General features: G+C 49.8%; 1 protein-coding gene across 3 annotated transcripts in view; it reads left to right on the top strand.

Moving 5' to 3' along the window:
- ZC3H18 (zinc finger CCCH-type containing 18) overlaps positions 1 to 22,333 on the top strand; it is a 1,042,429-nt gene that overhangs the window by 96,936 nt on the left and 923,160 nt on the right. For all 3 annotated transcript variants that reach the window (XM_069636029.1, XM_069636019.1, XM_069636037.1), the window contains exon 2: positions 15,583 to 16,211. In XM_069636029.1, coding sequence (XP_069492130.1) covers positions 15,597 to 16,211 — 615 coding nt within the window. In that variant the 5' untranslated portion in view covers positions 15,583 to 15,596. The remainder of the gene's footprint in view (positions 1 to 15,582; positions 16,212 to 22,333) is intronic.

Below are 22,333 nucleotides of genomic sequence, written 5' to 3'. Positions count from 1 at the left end.
TGTAATGGTTTATTCTTGTGCTGCCATTCGCTCCTTACAAGGGTCAGGATCCTCTGATTCTTAAGCCAAAGTAGTTTATTCTCTCTATAAAGGGGATAGTGTCAGTTGGATCTTTGATCACTACTGACATGAACCTTCTGAACCCACCCCAGAGGAATATAAATATTTTAAGGAAGCGTTCTTGTGTTTGTAAGCTCAAAACAAGCAAGTCAAATGCTGCGCATTTCCATGATCCTTTTGAATTCTTTAACATGTTTTAATGTATCTTTGTTTAATAAACAAAGTCAGGGCAGATCACAAATTGTCTGGGAGGCAACTGTGACAAATCCAGGGAATTTGTCCATTCTACCCAAGGGTGTACTGGCCTTGTAGCACACTTAAACCCTTTATCCTTAGCCATGCTCTTCTTCCTCCTCAACCTGGGTATCATTTATCAGGCTCTGTTCTGGCTGACCTCTTTCCTTTCTGATCGACCCTCCCAGGTACAACTTGGGCCCTTCTTATCCGCGATCTTCCTCTCTACCTGTGGTGTTCCCCAGGGGTCTAACCTCTCGCCCTGGCTTTTCAAACCATACCTGGCAACCCTTGCCCACTGCATTGCCATTTTCTGCTCAGATTTCCAGTGCTACGCTGACGGCACTCCACTAACTTTTAGGCTGCCCTCTTCCACCTCCTCTCCCTCTCTCATCTCTGATTGCCCAACTGCCATTTAAGATTGGTGTGCCGCCAATGATCTTTCTCTAAATGCCAGCAAGACAGAGATCCTCCTCATTGGCACACCTTCACCATCCTTTCCCCTCACTGTCTGACCGGCCCATCTAGACTCTCCTCCTATCCCCACCTGCGAGGCTAAGAACCTCAGGGTCATCTTTGACTCCACACCTTCCTTCCCCGCCCACATCTCTGAGGTCTATAAAAAGTCTAACTTCCTACTGCATCTCCTCAGAGGTACTCTGCCTTTCCTATCCTTCCCCCAGAAGCTCAGTGTCTCCCAAGCTCTGGTTCTCTATAGGTTGGACTATTGTATCCGCCTCTTTCTAAATCTACCTGCCTTTACTCTCTGCCACCTGCAACTAATCCAGAACAGGACTGCGAGACTTGTCCTTGGCCTCAAGCCCTGGGACTGTATCTCTCCAGCTCTGAAATCTCTCCATTGGCTACCAGTGGATGCAAGGATTAAATTCAAAACCCTCTGCATTGTCCACAAGGCTTTCTGGGGCCTGGGTCTAAAATACCTTGCGCTATCCCTCCGCAAATACCTCCCCTCTCGATCTCTTCGCTCTTTACCTCGAACTCTCTCGGGGTCAGTCGTTTTTCAAAGAAACAAGCTGGGGGTAGATCTGTCTTCGGCTGGGGCCTCCCTCTGGAACAGCCTCCCTGCCACTCTAAAACTTGAAGCGAACCATCTCCAGCTCCGGAAGCACCTCAAGACCTTCCTCTTTGCTTCTGCCTTCGCTCCCCCTCTCCTCTCCTGATCTGCTTTCTCTTGGCACTGTGCACCTGGCCACACTCTGTCCCTTGGGTCCAGGTACTTGCTCACCCTGCCACGCTCCTGCACTGCCTCCTGGCCACCCCTTGCACTGGGGGACTGTATCTGTACCCATACAGCCACCCCCCCCCTTTTTCTTTTTCTGCACTTTTTTTGTCCTACCCAGTCTGCTGCCGTAAACACAGCACTTGCCACTTGCTGGCTCCACTACCATTGTTTATTGCCTCTATTATCTATTTATTTGTTTTCTCCGCTACTCCACACTTCCCACTCCCCCCATGAACCTTTCCCCTTTCCCATGCACTTGCACGTTCTCAATGTCACTGGGCCTAGTGAGATCGTTGTTTGTTCTCCCATGTTCCCCCCTCCCTTGCCTTGTCGCGCTCTGAAACACTTGTGTACGAGCGCGATACAAATACAATATCATATATCATTACCTGGCAAACTATTTGACTTTGGATATCCGAACAGAAAATCCACATTTGTTTGTTTTGTCCTCGTTAGGGGTCGTACCGGAAAAGAAAATGATTGTAGGGTTAAGAACAGTCTCAAGACCCTGGTATTTGCCTTTATTTCAGGCCATATATACCAACGGAGCATGGTCATTGATTGATTTACATTTCAAATGGATTGTTTCCTCCCACGTATTCCTCATCTTGTGATAATTCGTTATCTCCAGCTTCGCTGCTTCGGAAAAAAAAATTCTCGGCAGAGGGCGCTGTGCTCGGTCGTGGCGTCGATTGTCCCTCGACGTACTCCGTTCTCTGTCGACATCACCGATTGTATAAATAGTTCGAGCCGCGCCCGTTGCTTCAGTTCCGTTTTTCCGATCGCTTCGCTATCGAGAACGGTGCGCTTCTATTTTCTGTGAAGAAAATGTCGTCACCTTCGACACCCAGAACTGGGTTTAAGAAGTGTGCAGATTGTGGATCTAAGATGTCGATCACCGATCCCCACCGGATTTTTCTCTGGTGTCTCGGTTCCAGTCACCAAACCGACGACTGCGGGTCTTCCAATCTATGACCGAAAAAGCTCTTCGGGAGAGGAGAGGTAAACTGTCGGTGGGGCGGGAGGCCTCAAAAAAGGTTTCGTCAAAAAGACACAAAGCGACTGATTCTAAGGAATCGGATCGCCATAGGCTCTCAAAGAGATCTCGATCTAGGAGTAGATCGAGACACTCTTCGTCATCATCGAAGAAAATTAAGAGGAGACATAGATTTCGCTCATCTTTTTCAGAGTCGACCGAAGAAATTCGTTCTGACTAAATCGGATTCTCCCAGTAAGTGGGAAGAATTCCGCAAAAAGATGGTTTTCGAGAATGCGGCCCCGACTACCTCGAAAGACCCTCGAAAAAGCCATACCCCTAATGTCGCTCCATTGGACGACAAAGGGAAGTCCAAGGCTACCATGGATAAGACCGGTAGCGTCGAGGAATCCAAAAAACCTCGAGTCGACGTAAAACCGTCGAAGACTCTTCGAGAATCGAGCACCTCTCCAGTGCCATGCAAGAAACACACAAGTCGTCGAAGACTTCGATAACTTCGTTGACGCGCTCGACGTCGATAATTTCGACGCCAAATGCGTCGTCAACGCCATTATCGAAGTCATCTTCAAAGACTTCGAAGACCCCTTCGAAAACTTTGAGGGATTTGCCAATTCCTTCGAAGCAGATGAAAGAGGAAGAAAGGAGATTCACTCCTTTGCCCAGGTCAGACTTTCAAGTCTGTGTCAGCAATCTATGAAGAGTGCTTCAGAAGAAGACGAGGTTACTCCTTTGGGAGTTACTTATGGTACAAGACAAGTTCCTGAGGAACTTATTGACCAGGAATCTAGAATGAGAGACGTGAGTGATACTCTACATTCTGCCAGTGGAGTTGACACACCCCCAGAATTAGTACATCTGTACCCTCAGCCACTCCTGCAACCGCCTCCAAATCCCTCTGAGGCCTTGTTACACAAAACGCCAGTGGGAGGCAGGATCTCTCAACATCTGAAGGAATGACGGAGCATTATCTCAGATGCTTGGGCACTGGAAACAGTAACCCAAGGTTACTGTCTTCCCCTTTCTAAAAAGGCCTCAATCATCCACCGGGAGCCAACTCTGCCAAAATTCCGGATCCGCTCCTGTTGCAGGAAATTTTAACCCTGCTAGAGAAAGGTGCCATAGAACTGGTTCCTGTAGCGGAGAGGAACAGGGGTTGGTACTCCGCATGTTTTCTCATCCGAAAAAAGGACAGAGGCCTGAGACCCATCTTGGACTTGAGAAACTTGAACAAGTTCCTTAGGAAGGACAAGTTCAAGCTGGTGACTCTTTCTCAGATCCTTCAGGCTCTCCAACTCCAAGATTGGTTGGTATCATTGGACCTTCAGGATGCTTACTTTCTCCAGCATGGGGTCTGGCATGGATTCACATGCTCATGAATATTCCCCGTCGTCAGGCTGGGAATCCTCGGTAAAGAAAAAACCAGTATCAGTTTCGTTTCTGATCTGTCTTTCGTAGTAACAACCAATCACTGGTCTCTGCGTCATACTGACCACAGCCAATCACTGCCCTCTACCTAAGCACCGCCTCTGGCAGCCATCTTCAGATTTTTACCGCACGTTCATGTGTTGGGATCCTCGTGCTATTGCTCTCGAGCGTTAGTGCTATTTTTTTCACATTTTTTCTCAAAAACTTCGTTTTTTTTTCGGTCAAAAGAGCCTCAAGCTCCACCGACTCTCCATCCGATCAACGGGGACCCGTGTCGGATTCGTCTGCGCCCCTCAAGGGTGAAGATTTCGTCGAGCTACGCTTTTGGAGGACTCCAGAAGTTTCTCAGGCCCGGACATGGCCCAGGAGAAGGGAAGCTCGACGCCCGGAAATCTGTTCAGGATCTGTCCTGGATGCCAGCTGCAGAACGTCTTTAAGGAGGACGAACACTCCTTTTGTCTCTACTGCTTACATGAGGACAAGACGCACGTGGAGAAGGACTGTGCGTTTTGCGGCAATATGTCGGAGCGGACCATGAAGGACCGCCATCAACGTCTCGCCAACTGGCTGGAAGGGAAGAGCCCGTCAGGCGAGAAGAAGAGGAAGAAATCCGAGCCGTCTTCTAAGACCTTTGAGGACGCCCCGGCGACGGGGGTCCAACACAAGGCCAAGCACCGCGAGTCCGCTGGCACCGGGAGCGCCGAACGGTCGGGCTCTACGGGCGCCAGGCAGGGCGCACCCTCCCCGGCACCTTCAGCCACGAGCCAACGCTCTGGGTCGGGTAAGAGGAAGGGCGAGCACACGGCGAAGCTCCTGGAGAGGCCCCGGTCGAGCTCGAAGGCCCCATCAAGGATAAGGCGGTGAGCGCACCTAAGGTGGTGAAGGCCTTAATCCATCCGGTCAAGCCCTCTATCGATACTGTCGCGGCGGCCCTGGCTCAGCCTGTGGAGGCTACACCAGTGGTGGGGACCTCGGGGCTCAGAGTCTCCCTGCCACCTCGGAGGGAGTCCTCTTTTGTGCCCATCGATAGGACCCCTGTGAAACCCCCGGCGGGGAAGAAAAAGGGGGGGCAGGGCGTCGTCGTAGATTCGGCCTCAACCTCAGAGGAAGAGCTGATTGAGGTCTTAAGCCACGGCCTTGGCGTGGAAGAAGACCGGCCCGTCGGGATGGATCCCCGATGATCGCCCGTCAGATTCCCCTCTGCCAGCGCCGCAAGACAACTCGGCGGCCATTTTGTTGGCTATACAGTCCTTATGTTCAGAGATGAGGACGAGGCTACCGTTGCTGACGGAGGAACCTCTCCCGTCGGATCCTGAACCGGGACCTTCTGGTGCTCCCCCGCCCAAGAAAAGAAGGATTCACCCTCTACCTCCTTTTCAGCCGTCGCGCCCCGTCCAGCCCTCCTCCCCGTCCACCCGAGGGGATGATACGGGGACTGACACGGCAGCGACGGGTACGGACGACAAGGTATACGACGAGGATCTACCGTCGTCACCTCCCACCAGGGTTTCTCCGCCCGACGAGATTGGATCGTTCCACTCCATGATCGCCAGGGCATCCGAGCTTTTCCAACTCTACCCTGAGGAGAAGAAAAAGGAAGGATTCCTTTATCAACGGCGCGAGGCCAAGAGGAAGACGGTCCTCGCGGTGCCTCTACTGGACGACATTTGGGATGAGGGCCTCGCCCTCCTCAAGAACCCTTCCACGACGCCGGCTAGAAGAGACCGGTACGAGAAGAAGTACCGGGTCCCGGACGCGGCCCCCCTGTGACTCCGGGATCAGCCTACCCCGGACTCCGTCGTCTCAGCGGGGGGGGGGGTGCGGCCTCCACATCGACTTCCCCACCGGACGGCGAGGGAAAGAAATTGGACGCTATGGGACGCAGGGTCATCTCGTCTGCAGCGACGACGATTAAAGCGGCCAACGCCTTGGCTATCGTGGCCCGCTACGACAGGGAGCTATGGTACAAACTGGTTCCCCTGCTGGACTTCCTACCGGACGACAAGAGGGCGGATGCCCTGGAGATCACTATTGCGACGGACATCGCCGACACTGGGTTTCGCCAGTTGGGCAACGGCGTGTGCCTTAGGCGGCGTGGATGGCTTAAGGCTACGGACTTCCGTCAAGACGTACAGACCAGAGTCCTGGACATGCCGTTCGATGGGAACAACCTGTTTGGGAAAACAGTGGACGATTCCCTTCAGGCCATTAAAACACACACTGAGACGGCCCGGGCCCTTGGGGTTCTGCAGCAACGACGGACGCCCTTTCGGAGCAGCGGAGGCAAGGGCGCCTCCAAAGGTTCCGGCGGCGGTTTCTCCACCTACCGTCAAGCGGCCCGCTCATCGTCTCAGGAGGCCTACAGAGGACGAGGCAAGTCTGGCGGACCCCGCCGTCGTCGCCAAGGAGGTCAAGGCCGCAAAGCCTCGTCGAAACAGGATTGAACCGGCCGTGGGGTCGGGCCCCCACCGAAGCACCCCGGTGGGAGGCCGGCTGGCGAGCTTCGTCAGCGTGTGGGAGTCCATCTCCACCGACCGTTGGGTGCTGGACGCCTTAGCCCGGGGCCACGCGCTCCAGTTTCAAAGAAGGTGCCCGCGCGTCCCCCCCCGTGGCCAGGAAAGAGCTTCACGTCCCTCAGCTTCTCCTGGAGGTAAAGGCGATGCTCAGGAAGGGCGTCATCGAACTCGTCCCAAAGAGGCTTCGGGGCTTCGGAGTTTACTCGAGATACTTCCTCGTGAAGAAGAAGACGGGAGGATGGCGCCCCATCCTAGACCTGCGACGTCTGAACAAGTTCATCAAGGCGCAGAAGTTTCGGATGGTCACCCTCCAGCACGTCCTGGGGCAGCTGGAGGAAGGAGACTTCCTGTCGTCGTTGGATTTGGAGGATGCCTACTTCCACATTCCCATCCTAAAGGGGCACCGAAAATTCCTCAGGTTTGTGGTCCAAGGGCGTCACTACCAGTTCAAAGCCCTCCCCTTCGGACTACGGTCGGCACCCAGGGTGTTCACCAAGTGCCTTGCACCGGTGGCGGCGCAGCTGCGCCACGAGGGGATCCACGTCTACCCCTACCTGGACGACTGGCTCATCCGAGCCAAGACGAGGGAGCTCGCGGTGGCTCACACGGCAAGGACCGTCCAACTTCTCACGGACCTGGGATTCTCCGTGAACTACGCCAAGTCCCACCTGGTACCCGCGCAAAACGCACTGTTTCTGGGAGCGAAGCTCGACACAGTGTCCCTTCTGGCCTCCCCGTCGGAGGAAAGGACCAGGTCCATCCTGGGCAAGGTACAGCGGATGTTGGTTTCCGACGCGGCCAAGGTGAGGTCCATCAAGTCCCTCCTCGGAATGATGTCTTCTTGCATCTACCTCATTCCCATGTGCAGGCTCCGGATGCGCCCGTTGCAGGAGTTCCTGGACGCGCGCTGGATCCAAACGACGGGCGGCTTCGAGGAGAGGATCACACTCGACGAGAGTTTCCGCCGAGCGGTCTGGTGGTGGGGCACCCGTGCGCATCTGACGGCGGGCATGGACTTCCAGACCCCAGACCACCAGGAGACAGTGACCGCGGATGCCTCCCTGGAAGGGTGGGGAGCGCACACCGAAAATCTGCACGCGAGAGGCCTCTGGCTCCCGACGGAGAAGTCCCTCCATATCAACGTCCTGGAGCTCCGTGCAGTGTTCTGGGCCCTCAGGTCCTTCCTTCCGTCCCTCAAGGGCAAGGTGGTGAGGATCTTCACCGACAACACCACCACCATGTTTTACATCAGGAAACGGGGCGGAACCAGGTCCCCAGCACTGTCCAAGGAGGCGCAAGACCTGTGGCATTGGGCAGTCGCCCAAAGGATGTTTCTGGTGCCGTTTCATCTGGCAGGGATAAAAAAACACCATCGCCGACTCACTCAGCAGGGAGCTGCGCTCGTGCCACGAGTGGGAACTACGGCAGGATCTAGTGGATCGCCTCTTCCGACGGTGGGGCACACCCCAGATCGACCTGTTCGCGACGGCGACGAACTCCAAGTGCCTGAGGTTCGCCAGCAGGTTTCCCCAGGCGAGGAGCATGGGCGATGCTTTCTCGTTCCCTTGGGAGGGCCTGCTCCTCTACGCGTTCCCTCCTTTGCCACTGCTAATCCGGCTCGTCAACCAGCTCAAGAGGTCACGGTGCAGGATGATCCTCGTCGCACCTGCGTGGCCGAGGCAGATATGGTTCTCGGACCTTCTGGACTTGTCAGCGTCCCCGCTAATCAAGCTGCCGGTGGACGCAGATCTACTCTCCAGGGAAGGAGGCGCCATCCTCCACCATGACCCGAAATCGCTGAACTTGCAGGCCTGGCTCCTGCAGCGCTAGAGTTTGGAGGATACGACATACCGGCCGACTGCAGAGAGGTTCTTGCAAAGGCCAGGGCGTCCTCGACTCTTAAATGCTACGGACACAAATGGAAGAGGTTCTCTGTCTGGTGCCACGCACAGTAGATTAACCCTCTACGGATTACGGCTCCCCAGGTACTGCCGTACCTGCTGACGCTGGCCAAAGCTGGACTGGCACACGCGTCCATCAAGATTCATCTTGCTGCGATCTCCCGATACACCAGAACCACGGGCCGGTCGTCCCTGTGGTCTCATCGTCTGGTGAAAGAGTTCATGAAGGGACTGTTCAGATCGTTCCTGCCGGTGAAGGTGCCGGCCCCGGCGTGGGAGCTCAACATGGTGCTGACCAAGCTCATGGGACCTCCGTTCGAGCCTCTGCTCTCGGCCCCGTTGAAGTTTCTGTCGTGGAAAACAGCGTTTCTTGTGGCCATCACCTCCGCACGACGGGTGGGAGAGATCCAGGCCCTTTCCTGCAAGGCCCCGTACTTGACTTTTCACGACACGAGGGTAGTGCTCAGGACGCACCCCTCCTTCATGCCCAAGGTACCGTCGGACTTCCATCTCAACGAACCCTTGGTGTTGCCTGTGTTCTTCCCGTCGCCTTTGTCGCCGGCTGAGAGGACTTTGCACTCGCTGGATGTGGCTAGAGCGCTGAAGTTCTGCGTGGACCGCACGAAGTGTTTTCGGAAGACGTCACAACTATTTGTGAACTTTGGACCTGTCAATCGGGGGAAGGCTCTCTCGAAGGCTTCCATTTCCAGATGGCTCTCCGGCTGTATCATGTACTGTCACCGGTTGGCAAACCGACCGCTGCCTGGCCGTCCGAGAGCCCATTCCACCAGAGCGATCGCAGCTACCACGGCGTTCCTTTCTGGTGTGCCCCTGCTGGACATATGCAGGGCTCCTACGTGGAGGTCGACGCACACCATCACGAAATTCTACTGCGTCGACCGGGATTCCAGGGAGGAGTCCAGGGTCGGCCAAGCAGTGCTGCGCAACCTGTTCGCCTGAGGTGAGCCTGGTGAGGAGGTAAGATGCTTAATGTTGAGTTTGATGTAATGCTTAATGTTGAGCCTTTGCCACCTCCCGTGGTTGTGCATGTGTGTACTGCTATGTATTCTTTATTCATGAGCATGTGAATCCATGCCAGACCCCATGCTGGAGAAGGAACAAGTTACTTACCTGTAACTGTTGTTCTCCAGCATGGGTCTGGCATGGATTCACATGCGAACCCTCCCGCCTACCCCTCTGCGGCTCTTCACTTGGTCATACTGCCACTTCACGTGCTTCCAAATCTGAAGATGGCTGCCAGAGGCGGTGCTTAGGTAGAGGGCAGTCATTGGCTGTGGTCAGTATGACGCAGAGACCAGTGATTGGTTGTTACTACAAAAGACAGATCAGAAACGAAACTGATACTGGTTTTTTCTTTACCGAGGATTCCCAGCCTGACGACGGGGAATATTCATGAGCATGTGAATCCATGCCAGACCCATGCTGGAGAACAACAGTTACAGGTAAGTAACTTGTTCCTTCATGTGCCAATCCATCCAAAGCACAGAAAGTACCTGAGGTTCGCGATTGGCAATTCTCATTATCAGTTTCGAGTTCTGCCATTCGGGTTGACCTCCGCCCCGAGGGTTTTCACCAAACTGTTGGCGGTTGTGGCAGCAAGTCTCAGGAGAGGAGGTATTCACATATATCCCTACCTGGACGACTGGTTGATCAGAGCAAGTTCTCCAGAACAAGCTCAGGAACATCTTTCGATCACCTGCCACTTCCTCCACAAATTGGGCTTCTCCCTCAATTTCAAGAAGTCCCACGTACTACCATCCCAGAAACTCCAGTTTATCGGAGCAGTCTTGGACACTTCATCGGGAAAAGCCTCGCCTCCCGAAGAGAGAGCTCTCCACATCCAGCAGATGGTAACGAAGTTTCAGAATGCCCAACATTTACCGGCCTTCGATTTTCTCAGGTTGCTCGGCCTCATGGCATCCTGCATTTTCCTAGTACCAGAGGCCAGGTTGAGAATGAGATCCCTTCAATGGGCACTCGGAACTCAGTGGTCCCAGTTCCCAGGGAATATGTCGGATCTTCTGCAAGTCCCGAGCGCAGTTGCTCAGGATCTTCTATGGTGGGCTTGCAACGACAACATTCTCAAGGGAGAGTCTTTTTGGCAACCATGGCCGGAGATAACTGTAGTGACGGACGCCTCACTCACAGGGAGGGGAGCACTCGCCAACGTTCTGCCCTCTACAGGGAAAGAATGTCCTGATAATGACGGACAACACGGTGGCCATGTACTACCTCATCAAAAGAGGAGGAGTAGGGTCACTGCCACTGTGCAGGGAAGCAATGCAGCTCTGGTTCTGGGCAATACGAGAAGGAATCTCTGTCGGCAATTCACCTAGCCGGAGAGAAGAACACGGTGGCAGAAGCTCTGAGCAGGCAGAGTATGGTCTCTCACGAGTGGGAGCTTGCTCAGGAAGTCCTTCTGGAGATCTTCGCCCTTTGGGGAACCCCTCAAGTGGATCTGTTTGCCACCGCGATCAACCGGAAGTGCGATCAGTACTGCTCAAGGGAATTTCCTCAAAGAGGAGCTCTGGGAGACGCATTCGTAGTGGAGTGGAAGTTTCCACTGCTGTATGCGTTTCCCCCAGTCCCTGTGATTCCTCAAGTAATCAGGAGGTTGAGAAAGTTCAGGAAAACCATGATCCTAATTGCCCCGGATTGGGCCAGGAGGACGTGGTAGCCGGACCTTCTAGACATGTCCATCTGCCCTCCAATACGTCTTCTGCAAAGAGGATCTTCTCTCGCAAGAGGAAGGTCGGGTTCTCCATCCAGAGGTCAAGACACTCAACCTTCACGCATGGTTTCTGAGAGGTTGAGATACAAGGATTGGGATCTTCCGGATGACATAATGGAAATCTTGCTTTCGGCCAGAAGACCAGCAACAAAGTCTTTGTACCGATGTCGCTGGAACAGGTTTAGTAACTGGTGCAAAGACAAGGATGTGGACCCTTTTCAGTGTGGCTCCCCAATGGTGCTTTCTTTTCTACTACATCTAGCTAATCTGGGGCTCCAGATAGGAACAATCAAAGGATACCTTGCTGCGCTGTCCATTTTCAAGCCCTCGGAAGAGGTTTCATATTTCAAAATACCGTTAATAATTCAATTCTTAAAGGGGCTTACTAATGTATACCCTCCAATACCTTTTCATGTACCAACTTGGGACTTATATTTAGCATTAAAATTCTTGACTTGCATACCTTTTGAGCCTCTGCACTCATGTTCATTGAGGCTTTTTACTCTAAAAAGTGTCCTCCTTGTGGAGCTATCATCAGCCCGCAGGGTTAGCAAACTTCAGGCTCTCTCATGCAAACCACCATATACTATTTTTTATAAAGATAAGGTAGTCCTTCAAGATAAACCTTCGTTCTTGCCAAAAGTAGTCTCGGACTTCCATTTGTCACAAAAAATAGTACTACCAACCTTTTATCCTCCTCCTCATCTGGGCAAAGAAGAGGAGAGATTACACAGATTAGATCCCAAGAGGGCTCTTAGTTTTTACATCTCAAGGATGGCTAAATTGAGACAAGATGACCAACTTTTTGTGGGTTATACTGGTCATAAATTAGGCTGATCTGTAACAAAACCGACCATTTCCCACTGGATCATATTAGCCATAGTTGAATGCTACAGATTAGCGGGAAAAGAACCACCAGGTGGGCTTCGTGCCCATTCTACAAGGGGAATGGCTACTTCTGCGGCTCTAAAGAGGGGAGTCCCAGCAGCAGATATTTGTGCAGCTGCAACCTGGAAAACAATGCATACTTTTGTTAAACATTGTTTGGACACTGCCTCCTCTAACGAGGGTTTATTTGCAAAGGCAGTTCTGCATTCTGTCCACAAACTGAAGTTAGTACTCCCGCCTCCAAAAATTGATACTGCTATGGGAGCCTATCACAAGATGAGGAATACGTGGGAGGACACAATCCTTTCGAAGAACAAGTTACTTACCAACTATAACGTTCTTTCGACTGGATGTTCCTCCCACGTATTCCTCATCGACCCTCCCATCCTACCCCACAGTACAGTTTACGTTTCTTACACTTTCCTCTCACCAAGAATGTATCAGTCATGGGACACGCCTGGGTGTAATATATATATATATATATATATATATATATATATATATATATATATATATATATATATATATATATCATCAAAAAAACAGAACTGAAGCAACGGCGCGGCTCGAGCTATTTATACCATCGGTGACGTCGACATACGGAGTACGTCGAGGGACAATCGACGCCACGACCTCGAGCACAGCGCCCTCTACCGAGAATTTTTTTTCCGAAGCAGCGAAGCTGGAGATAACAAATTATCACAAGATGAGGAATACGTGGGACGAACATCCAGTCGAAAGAACGTTACAGTTGGTAAGTAACTTGTTCTTCTGCCCCTTGAGGTAATACCTCAAACAGTGAACTGCCGATTGAAAATGTTTTAATTAAGATTTTCAAGTTTAAACCTATAAACAGTCCCTATACTCCCCCCCCCCCCCCGAATAAACCCCACAATTGCCCCGGTTCACATCAGAGGCTTTAAGCCATATGCATTTCCTGTTTCATACACATGCCAGAGAGGTGTTCTGTTATATTATGTCCAGAATTCCTAATCTATGATGGTACCATTGAATTATGAAGTCAATTTGCAGACCAGAGAGAATGAAACCCCATTCTTTCTTGAATGCTGCATATCCCGCTGTACAGTATAGATGGTGTGATAGTGTGAGGAGATGGGAATGAAGCTCTGACACAAGTTAGCCATGTTTTTGGTTGGACCTATATTAAGAATAAAAGGGTTGTGAAAAGACCTCTCTGATCCTGTACTAGGAGGTATTTTCCCTACCTAAAACCAAAACGAAGAATCTGTCTATCAGTATGTTAAAATCAAAACTGTCCTTGTGTCCAAAAGTTCTATTTTGTCCTTCACACTATAAATTAAAGTAGAAGGTGAAAAGGAAAATTCCCTTTAACCTTGGGTGTTTGGAAAAAAGTTGGTCAATGAAATAAATGATTCCAAATAAAATTCTGTTCAAGAGGGTGACTCCCTTCCTCTCGATGTTTCTTCAACAACAAAAAAAGGTTTGCAAAAATATCAAACGGGTCCTTGTTCCAGAGGATGTTTCCCTTTGCCAGGATTCTTGTTTAACACAGAATTTCCTTAAGGATACACAATGCTTTTTCCAGAGGATGATGAAACCCCCCCCACCCCCCCGCCCCAGCGCCCCTCGTCTCCACTTCCCCTGGATTTATTCTTCTGCACAAAGGATTTTACTCCTAGTCTTCCTATGAACATTTCTGATATCCACTCTTACAATTGCTTGGTATACTCTCCTCCCAGGGCTTCTTGTATTCACACTCTTGTAATTGCCTGGTGCATTCTCCTGCCAGGGAGTTTTATATTCACACAATGTTTCTCTCAACTTCCACGGTTGCACTTTCCCTTTTCTTTAATTTATTCTCTTGATATATTATCTGGTTCAGGGTCCCTATATATTTGCATTCCATACATCCACATGCTTATGGGGGCCGGGAGGGAGTCTTGATTGCAATTCACTTTCTCACTTCACAATTAGTCTTTTCGCTTTCTCTAGTTCTTCCATTCTGTTTACTATTATTCTTGTTTGGCGTGCTCACTGATATGTCCCGGGGTCCCCACTATCCTTGGGTTGACTCTCCAGCTCTTGCTGGTGTTTTTGAGCTCGCTCCCAGTCAACCGGCAAAGGTGCACCGCCTACTTTCTCCCCGCGGCTGCTTTCTCCCCGCCCGCCCGCTCGCTTTAGGCTTGGCTAGGTAAAGCGCATAATAGCACCTCCCAAACTTGACTCCGATCCCTCCGAGGGCGTTCAACCAAACAGCGCTTTGGGACCATAATAAGGGTGAAAGGCGCTATACAAATGACAAAAATGAATATACACTGTGATATGAAGGGTATAAATAACAACGTGGAAATGATTAAAGGAAAGAAACAATTAACAAGCTGAAGTAGTAATTTAGGATAGGAAGTAAAGTCAAACGGCCAAAAGCCACAGGATTGGATTATGGCAAGCATTATAAATTGCTTTGGGCCTTGCCATAGAATCATGTTGTTTCCTGATGCAAGAGTTTTGTAGTTTGTGCCTCTGATTTAATTTGCCTTAAAGTGCTCACAATGAAGGGTAGACCAACGGAAGGAGAGTGAGGACATATTGAGACTGCAATAGTCCCCTTTCATCCCTCCTCTACTCGGTCTCTTGTTGAATACCATCCCATGTGGCCATCGCATCTTTACCACTTGATTACGCAGAACAGCTATAGGGGATTCAATGGGACCATTGGATGCCAACTTGCTCTCAAATGTGAAGTGACCACCTTTTCAAGAATTGTATGCATCTTGGGAGTATGCTGATGTAAATATCGCCACCATATAGGGGGTCAGAGGGATTGAAAGAAGATTTAACTTCTGTGCATCAGGCAGCACCCATTAAGTGAAGCAAAGTCTGGACTTCAAGGAGCTATAGTACATGGTGTGCCGCATATATAACCGACATTGTGTGTGCTATATATATGACCTGTTATGCTTAAAATGTCTTCAAGGTGTGTGTAAAGGATATTGGAAGCACGTTCTGACACCAGCTGTCCTGAGGAGCCAAAAGTACCTCATAGTTTGTTTGTGTCAACCTAATCCGGCTCCTCTAGGCTATTAACAGGGGCTATATAGCACCCAGCTCTCTCACATTTTAAATCGTGGGTTAAAAAATGTTAAGCATGCAAATTCGGCTTTTATGCAAGCAGGTTTTTTTCCTGAATTCCTTTGAAAGTGGAGTGTAACCAACTTGCACAATTAACCTCCACAAAAGCGAAATGGTGTTTCACTGTATTTGAATACAGTTTACACTGAACCAAGCCAAAGATCATACAGAGTTGGTCTTTGTCTCTTTTGATGGTAATGAAGGTTAGGTATCGGCATAGGCAGAGGCTACAGTGCTTAGTTCAAATGTAATGACCTTTTCATTTTGATTGACAAAAAAGGTGTGGCATTGCTTTAAAATGCCTTTCATAAGGGCAGTATATTTGTATTTTCTGGGCAATTTATAAACTTTCTCCACCCTCTGATTAATGAGCAACAAGTAAACAAAAGTAATTCAATTCATGCACAATGATTTTCTTTTTTCATTAATAACTTTTTTCCCCCCTTCAATTACAGTCTTGCCACTACAGATGGATATGCCAGAGAGCCCACATCAAGATAACAAAAGTCCTTCAGCAGAGCAACCGCTTATCTCAGATAGTGACAAACCTCAGAATGAATGCCGCTCTGATGGGGCCGTGGAGGGAGAAGATAGGAAAGGAAGTGTCTTGGAGGAGAAGGAAGCGAAAATGGAAACCGTACAGCTTCAACCTGAAAAAGATAGTCCTTTGGGTGAAGAGGATTGTCTTGGTGAAACCAACTTACAGGACTCTGATAATGAGCAGAGCAGGGATCTCAAGGAAGCTTTAAATCGCAAGGAAGAGGTTGTCAAGGCAAATGATTTGGTGGACGAAACCTCATCTGTTACACGGGAACTAGATGAGCATGAGTTGGACTATGATGAGGAGGTTCCAGATGAGCCGAGCACTGCAGCACTGGAGGATGAGCTTGAAAAGCCAGAGGATGAAGATGATGAGGAGGAGGATGATGAGGAGGAGGAAGAGGAGAAGGAGAAGAATACTGTTACTCCAGGGGAATCGAAGGAGCATGCTAGCAAAAATGAAGAGGACAAAGGACATCCTGATGGACAAAGTGAGAAAAAGAAAGAGGAAGATGAAGGCGAAATTGATGAAGGAGAATTGGATGTAAGTAGTAATTCATTAGTCTGTTCATATTGGGTTCATAAATATTGGCAGACAGCTGCAAACATTATTTTCTCAAATGATATATTTCGGTTACCTAAGTAGGTGCTTTTTTACATACAATTGGTGCTGATCGTACTTGTTTTTTTGGACTGTGCGCTGCCATCAGATCTGGTGGTCTAGTTTTGCACGCATTTCAGATTCATTCAGGCTTTGTACAATTTCATTTAAGAATGTAAACTATAAAAATGAATCCAAGCAAGGAATGGAAAATGGGCAGTGATGTTCCACAAGGTTTAGTCATTCCATTGTCAGCCAAAGCATCTAATGTCATACCATCTTTAAAAAAAAAAAAAATCTAATGCATTTTTTTCATTTTTTTTAATGGGGGGGCCTCCCCAACCCCCCTTTTTTAAACCTTTATAAAATCAATTTTTTATTAAACTAAACCCTTTATACCATCTTAAAAAAAAAATGCATTAGATGTTTTTTTTTTTTTAAGATGGTATGGCTGTCGATGCTTTGCTTGTCAATGCAATGACCGGATACCGTTCCTCCACGATGTACCATTGTTTTATTCTGGATTACAAAGTTCTAAAATGTTGTCTAAACTTTATAATGGATTAAAAAAAATGTGTGAAAAACCCTCTAACAAGCACACACATTAGTGCCTCCTTGGACATTTACCTTCAGTCCTGAACCACTGAGAAATTTGAGAAATGTATTGTGGATATGCAAATTGGCTCATGGAAGGTATCTATGTTCTAGGCAGTAATATTTTTTACAAAGCATTATTAAAAGCAAGACGTTCTCATGGATGCAGACTGCCACATACATGTTTATTTAGCTTTATTTGACTTATCGTCCTAAAACATAGATCAAAGAAAACCCATAAATATGTTTAAAAAACAAACACATCTTCATCAATCACATTAGCTACGCCCGAGGGCTTGTTCCTACATAACTATGCCCTGTGAGTATACCTAGCTGCTAAAAGTGACAATCTTACTATTTGTTGATTTGCACATTTGTATTTCTTCGTTGATTGATCTGATTCCAGAATCGATCCTCTCCTCCGACTCCGCCACAAAAGTGCTCTACCATATCTCTTTATATTTGGGCAGTGGGCACAGCAATCCTCAACATAACGGCGGGGTTCCTAACCTCAATCTAACATATGTCAAATTCAAATGGATACTTGTTTTCTCAAGTGTAACTGAATTTCACCATCTTTCATTGCAAATACAAATTCAGTGCAATGTTGTCCAGTTTTAAAATCACTCAATATGCAGGTTTTGATAGCTTCTATTTTATATGTTGTATATGCAATGCTAAATGCGTATTAAATAAAAATAGCTTATATTGGACTAACAGGCAACTATGCAAAGATGCAACAAAGCATTTGCATTCGAAGTCTCACAGACTTCAGCAGTTGTTGCAGAGTGAAAAATGTAGTAGAAGATAGAAAGCAATTCTTATTTAAAAGACCATAAAACTCCTGGAAGCAGGGAACACAACTGTTTGGAACCAATGCACATCCTGAGAGTCGCATTTAACACCAAAAAAAAAATACTTTTCACATGAAACTGTTCAATTAGTCCCAGACAGTCTTAAGGTGTGCCCTCTAATGTCATTTTGAAGGTACATTGAAGTGAGACGTTTGAAAATGTATTATTGGGGTCAGCATTTCATTTTCCTCATTGAGTCTAAAAATGTGTTTTGCAGCTTCTATGTAGTGCGAGGACAGTGTGGGTTTCCTGGCTGGTGTACAATGTGGCACTGCAAAATATGCTCTCAAGGTTTAACCGATGCAGCCACCAGTGTTACCTCACTATGCTTCAAGCTTCTCAATTGTTTCCTGGCTTGCGAACAGTAAGGCAAATGCAAAATATTTTGCCAATTTTTTAACTGTGCAGCGTCTGCTGTTATCTCCGCGTGTCTCATGCTCGCTAATGGGTCCACCCATTTGAACTTAGATACCCAAGATTTCTGTCGTCTGTCTCACTCGTGCATAAGGGATCCTGAACAGTAGTGTCTGACAGTTGTTGGTGTGAAATGGTCCTGGAGTGTTGTCTTTGAGTTGATTTTATTTCTTTGCTAAGCGTGGACTCTAAGTTGGCCTTAGTGTGTTCATAAGAACAATCTCTATGTTCAGACTGCTGTCTTTTGGATGAAGCATCCTTGAGCTCCAACGTTATTCTGTGTAGTATTTTAGAAGACCCCTTTTAAAAACAATCACCAATAGTTTCCATATTTGCTGGTTATGTCTGTTGTGTTAACCCACTGATGATTTTGTGATTTGAGATGGTGTATCTATGTAGGTTCATCCTTTCCTTGAGCTCTTTACAGGTCTCGGCCACAATTCCCCTGCATGCCTATTTTGCATTGGATGAGGTGTACGACATTGGATGATCTGCAGTACTCCTACGTCCGGTCCCCTTTCCTCCATACTTATGGGACATCTCTCCGTCCTGTGGGACGGGACCAGAGCACTTTGTAAAAAGCATCAACATTTTCTTTTAAAATGTGTCCCTCCTCTCTCTCCTGCGCGGGGCCCGGCACGTGGCCGTAACCCCGCCCCACCTTGGCTCTGCCCCACGCATTGCTCATTTTCTCCGCTCGATCGGGGCCGGACGCACTTGCATCCTCGGAAGATTTTCTTCCCTTTTGTTCCTCTCTGGCTCTCGCTAGCGTTCATTTACTAGTCTGTCTTTCAAATTAGACTTTCCAGAATGTTCATTGTGTCACCGTCGCTTCGCGGAGGGCGGATCTCCATCCTCTTTGTTTAGAGTGTTTGGGTCCGGAACACCGTTGGGACTCCTGTTTTTACTGTGACTCCCTTTCGGTCAGGGCACTTCCAACGTCGGTTGGAGAGTTGGAAGGAGGTGTTCCGACGAACTCCTCCTTCGCATTTTCAGGCGTTCATCGACGAGAAGAAGAAATGCCCGGTAAGTAATTTACTTTTCAGAGCACCCCGGCTGGGGGATACCTTTCCGGGTTCCTCTCGGTCCGGGAGGGGCGTTGATCGCTCTGTCACCGGGGTTCGCCCTGAGGTGTCCGTTGGGCCTAATAATTCTACCAGAGTTTTCTCTGAAGGTCTCCGTAAGGGGCCTGTGAACACCGGAGTATGCTCCGAGGCCCCTCTTGTGGGGGCTGTTTGTAGACCCAGTTCTACTGAATCGTGGGTTACCGGAGCTCGCTCTGAGGTCTGTCGGCTTCCCTCAAAAACCAGACCGGCTGGGCTGGTTGTTACAGAGCGGATGTTCGAGGCCCATGCAGATAAGGCTGTTACCGGGCCTGGGTCCGAGGTCCCTCGTTCAGAGGCTAAGCCTACCAACAGTTCTGAGAGGCCGGACAAGGCTTTGTCGGTGAAAGCGGTTGCTCACCGTGCCTGCTGTTGTGGTGATACCAGATCTGTTGAGGGGGCAAAGAAGCAAAGTTCTTCTTTTACCGGCAGTGCCGAGGTCCTTCCTTCGAAGGCTAATTTGGCGGCTGGTATGTCAAAAAAACATTCCAGGCCTCATAGTACCGGCTCGGCCGAGGTTCCTTATGTTAAGGCTAAGATTAAGACCCCTGATCCCTCGACGGGGGACCTCTGCCTCAATTCCTCACGTGCCGCAGTTCCCCTCGGATGAGGACAAGATGGCGCCCGTTCCCCCCATGACCACGGTGGCCATTTTAGGTGCTACCCCTACAACTACGCCATCGGCCTCTGCTGTAGGGCGCAGTCCCTTGGGTGAACCTAAGGTCCCTTGTGCGCATCATTACCGGCCGGTTTATGATTGGAACGCCCGGATTCCTCTTCCGCACAATGTTTTGTTGCCCGCGGGGGCGTCTCCTTTGATTTATGTGGATATGTCGGTGGAGGGGCCGGTGTGGCATCCTTCCCCGTTACGTCCCTGTATTTGTCCACCTCATGAGAGGCCTCCTTAGGTTCCAAAGCAATCTCCTGAGGACGCTTTTTTCGGTACTTTTCAAGCGCTTATGCGCACCGACCCCATGAGGGAATATTTCAAAGGGCTTTTCAAGGAGATATGTCCACCTGCGCCTGCGGCTCCACCCGTTCCTCCGGTGGTTCCGCCGGGGCCTCCCTTGCCTGTGGTGCCTCCCCCGGCTCTTCCGCCTGTGCCTCCATTGTCCCCAGTGGACAAGGCTGTGACTGACACGGCTCAGCAAGATCCTGATCTGTCAGATGACCCTCAAGGCGATCAGGACAACGAGGACCTTCCCCGCTTTATCAGAGCCTTTCATGACCGGGTACTGGACATGATGAGTTTCTTAGATGTTCCGGTGCCTGAGGCACCCGCTCCACAGGAGGGCATGCTTTCTGGGGCGTTCACCCTGTCTCACTTGGAGTGTACTGGCCTGTTCCTGCAGAAGGACGTTTTGGCCAAAGTGGGAAGAGTCTGGGAAAAGGCACACGCAAGACTTTTTGTCAATAAGATTGACGCAAGGTACAGGCTGCATTCTTCGGAAGAGGTGGCCCTATCGTCTTATCCGCCTCCCTCCTCCACAGTGGTGGCTGCGGCTACGTTGCAATCCAGACCTGCAGCACCCTCCTCCACGACGGCTACAGGTCTTGGAAAGGAGGACAAGCTCCTGGACTCCCTATGGAGGAAAATCTTTGCCAACTCAGCCTTGCAACTCGGGCAGGCCAACGCTGAGTTGATATTGGCGGGAGCTAACATGCGGATGTGGAAAGGTCTGTCGGAGTTTGAGGAGCACATCCCGGTCGAGAAGTTGGAAGACTTCATAGGAGGCCTTTCCGATGCCAGGGTCTTGGCCCAGGATCTCCTGGAGGCTGCGGCTCACCACATAGACACCTCGGCTCGGGGGCCTGATGCTTGGGGTTGATACCTCACGGCAGGCGTGGCTGCATGCCACTACATTTTCTAAGGAAGTGCAAGACAAGGTGTTTGACCTTCCATTCGATGGTAAGGAGCTTTTTCATTCTACTACTGATGTAGAGCTCACCAAGACCAAGGATAGGACTCAGACGGCTAAATCATTGTCTGTTCTAGTCAAAGCTCCTTTCAAATCCAAGAGGCCATTGTCACAAAGTCGACCCTCCTCTGGTTTTAGGGGCTTCCTCGACCACAAATCTTGCAGAGTGGATACTCCTGCGGGGAATAACCGCCGTAGACAAAAACGCACATGGTTTTTCTCCCGCTCCTCAGCCTCCTCATCGGGCTCAGGTGGCACCACCACCGATAAACCTGCCAAATGAGGGTTTTCAGTGCTCGCACGAGACCCCAGTGAGAGGACGCATTGTGTCTCATTGGGAGGCGTGGTAGACCATCACAGAAGACAGATGGGTCTTGTCAGTCGCTCGAGCGGTCTTCCGCTTACCCCCTACCCCACCCCTCAACCCTCCTTTTCAGCTGTTGGGCTCACCCTACCTCAAGGCCGAAGTTCAGAAACTACTGGACCTCAGAGCTGTGGAACCCGTTCCCCTTGGGGAGCGAGGGGAGGGCTTCTACTCCCGGCTGTTTACGGTGCCCAAACCCAACCAGGCTGGCCTGCGCACCACCCTAGACCTTTCCCAGTTCAATCTTTTACTACCCCAAGAGAAATTCAAGATGATCACGCCCAGCCAGATACGCTCCTCCTTACAGATGGGCGATGGGCTCAGCGTTGTGGATCTTCAGGATGCGTATATGCATATCCTGATTTGGAATCCACACAGGAGATATATCCGCTTCTATTTGGGAGAGGAGCACGTCCAGTTTCGGGTGCTTCCTTTTGGCCTCATCTCGGCGCTGCGTGTCTTCACGAAGATGATGTTGGTGATTGCGGCCTATCTTCGTCTCCAGGGTATCCATGTGTATCCTTATTTGGATGACTGGCTCATACGCAGCCCTTGTCTGCTGGCAGGTTACTCACCGTAGTGACCACCTTACTCCTAGCCCATAGTCCCCTTTCCTCCATACGCCCACCCGCCGTCCCCTCTAATAAGGCTCCTCTGTTATTGCTAATGGGTCTTTGACCTGGCGATAGAAAAGGACTGATGAGCGATGCGTGGGGCGTAGCCAAGGTGGGTGGGGTTACGTCCGCGTGCCGGGCCCCGCGCAGGAAAGAGAGGAGGGACACATTTTTGAAAAAAATGTGGATGCTTTTTACAAAGT

Source organism: Ambystoma mexicanum, chromosome 1q (assembly GCF_040938575.1).
Source record: "Ambystoma mexicanum isolate Mex_15411 chromosome 1q, UKY_AmexF1_1, whole genome shotgun sequence".
Classification (NCBI taxonomy): Eukaryota; Metazoa; Chordata; class Amphibia; order Caudata; family Ambystomatidae; genus Ambystoma; species Ambystoma mexicanum.
This window is presented reverse-complemented; position numbering and strand designations above follow the sequence as displayed.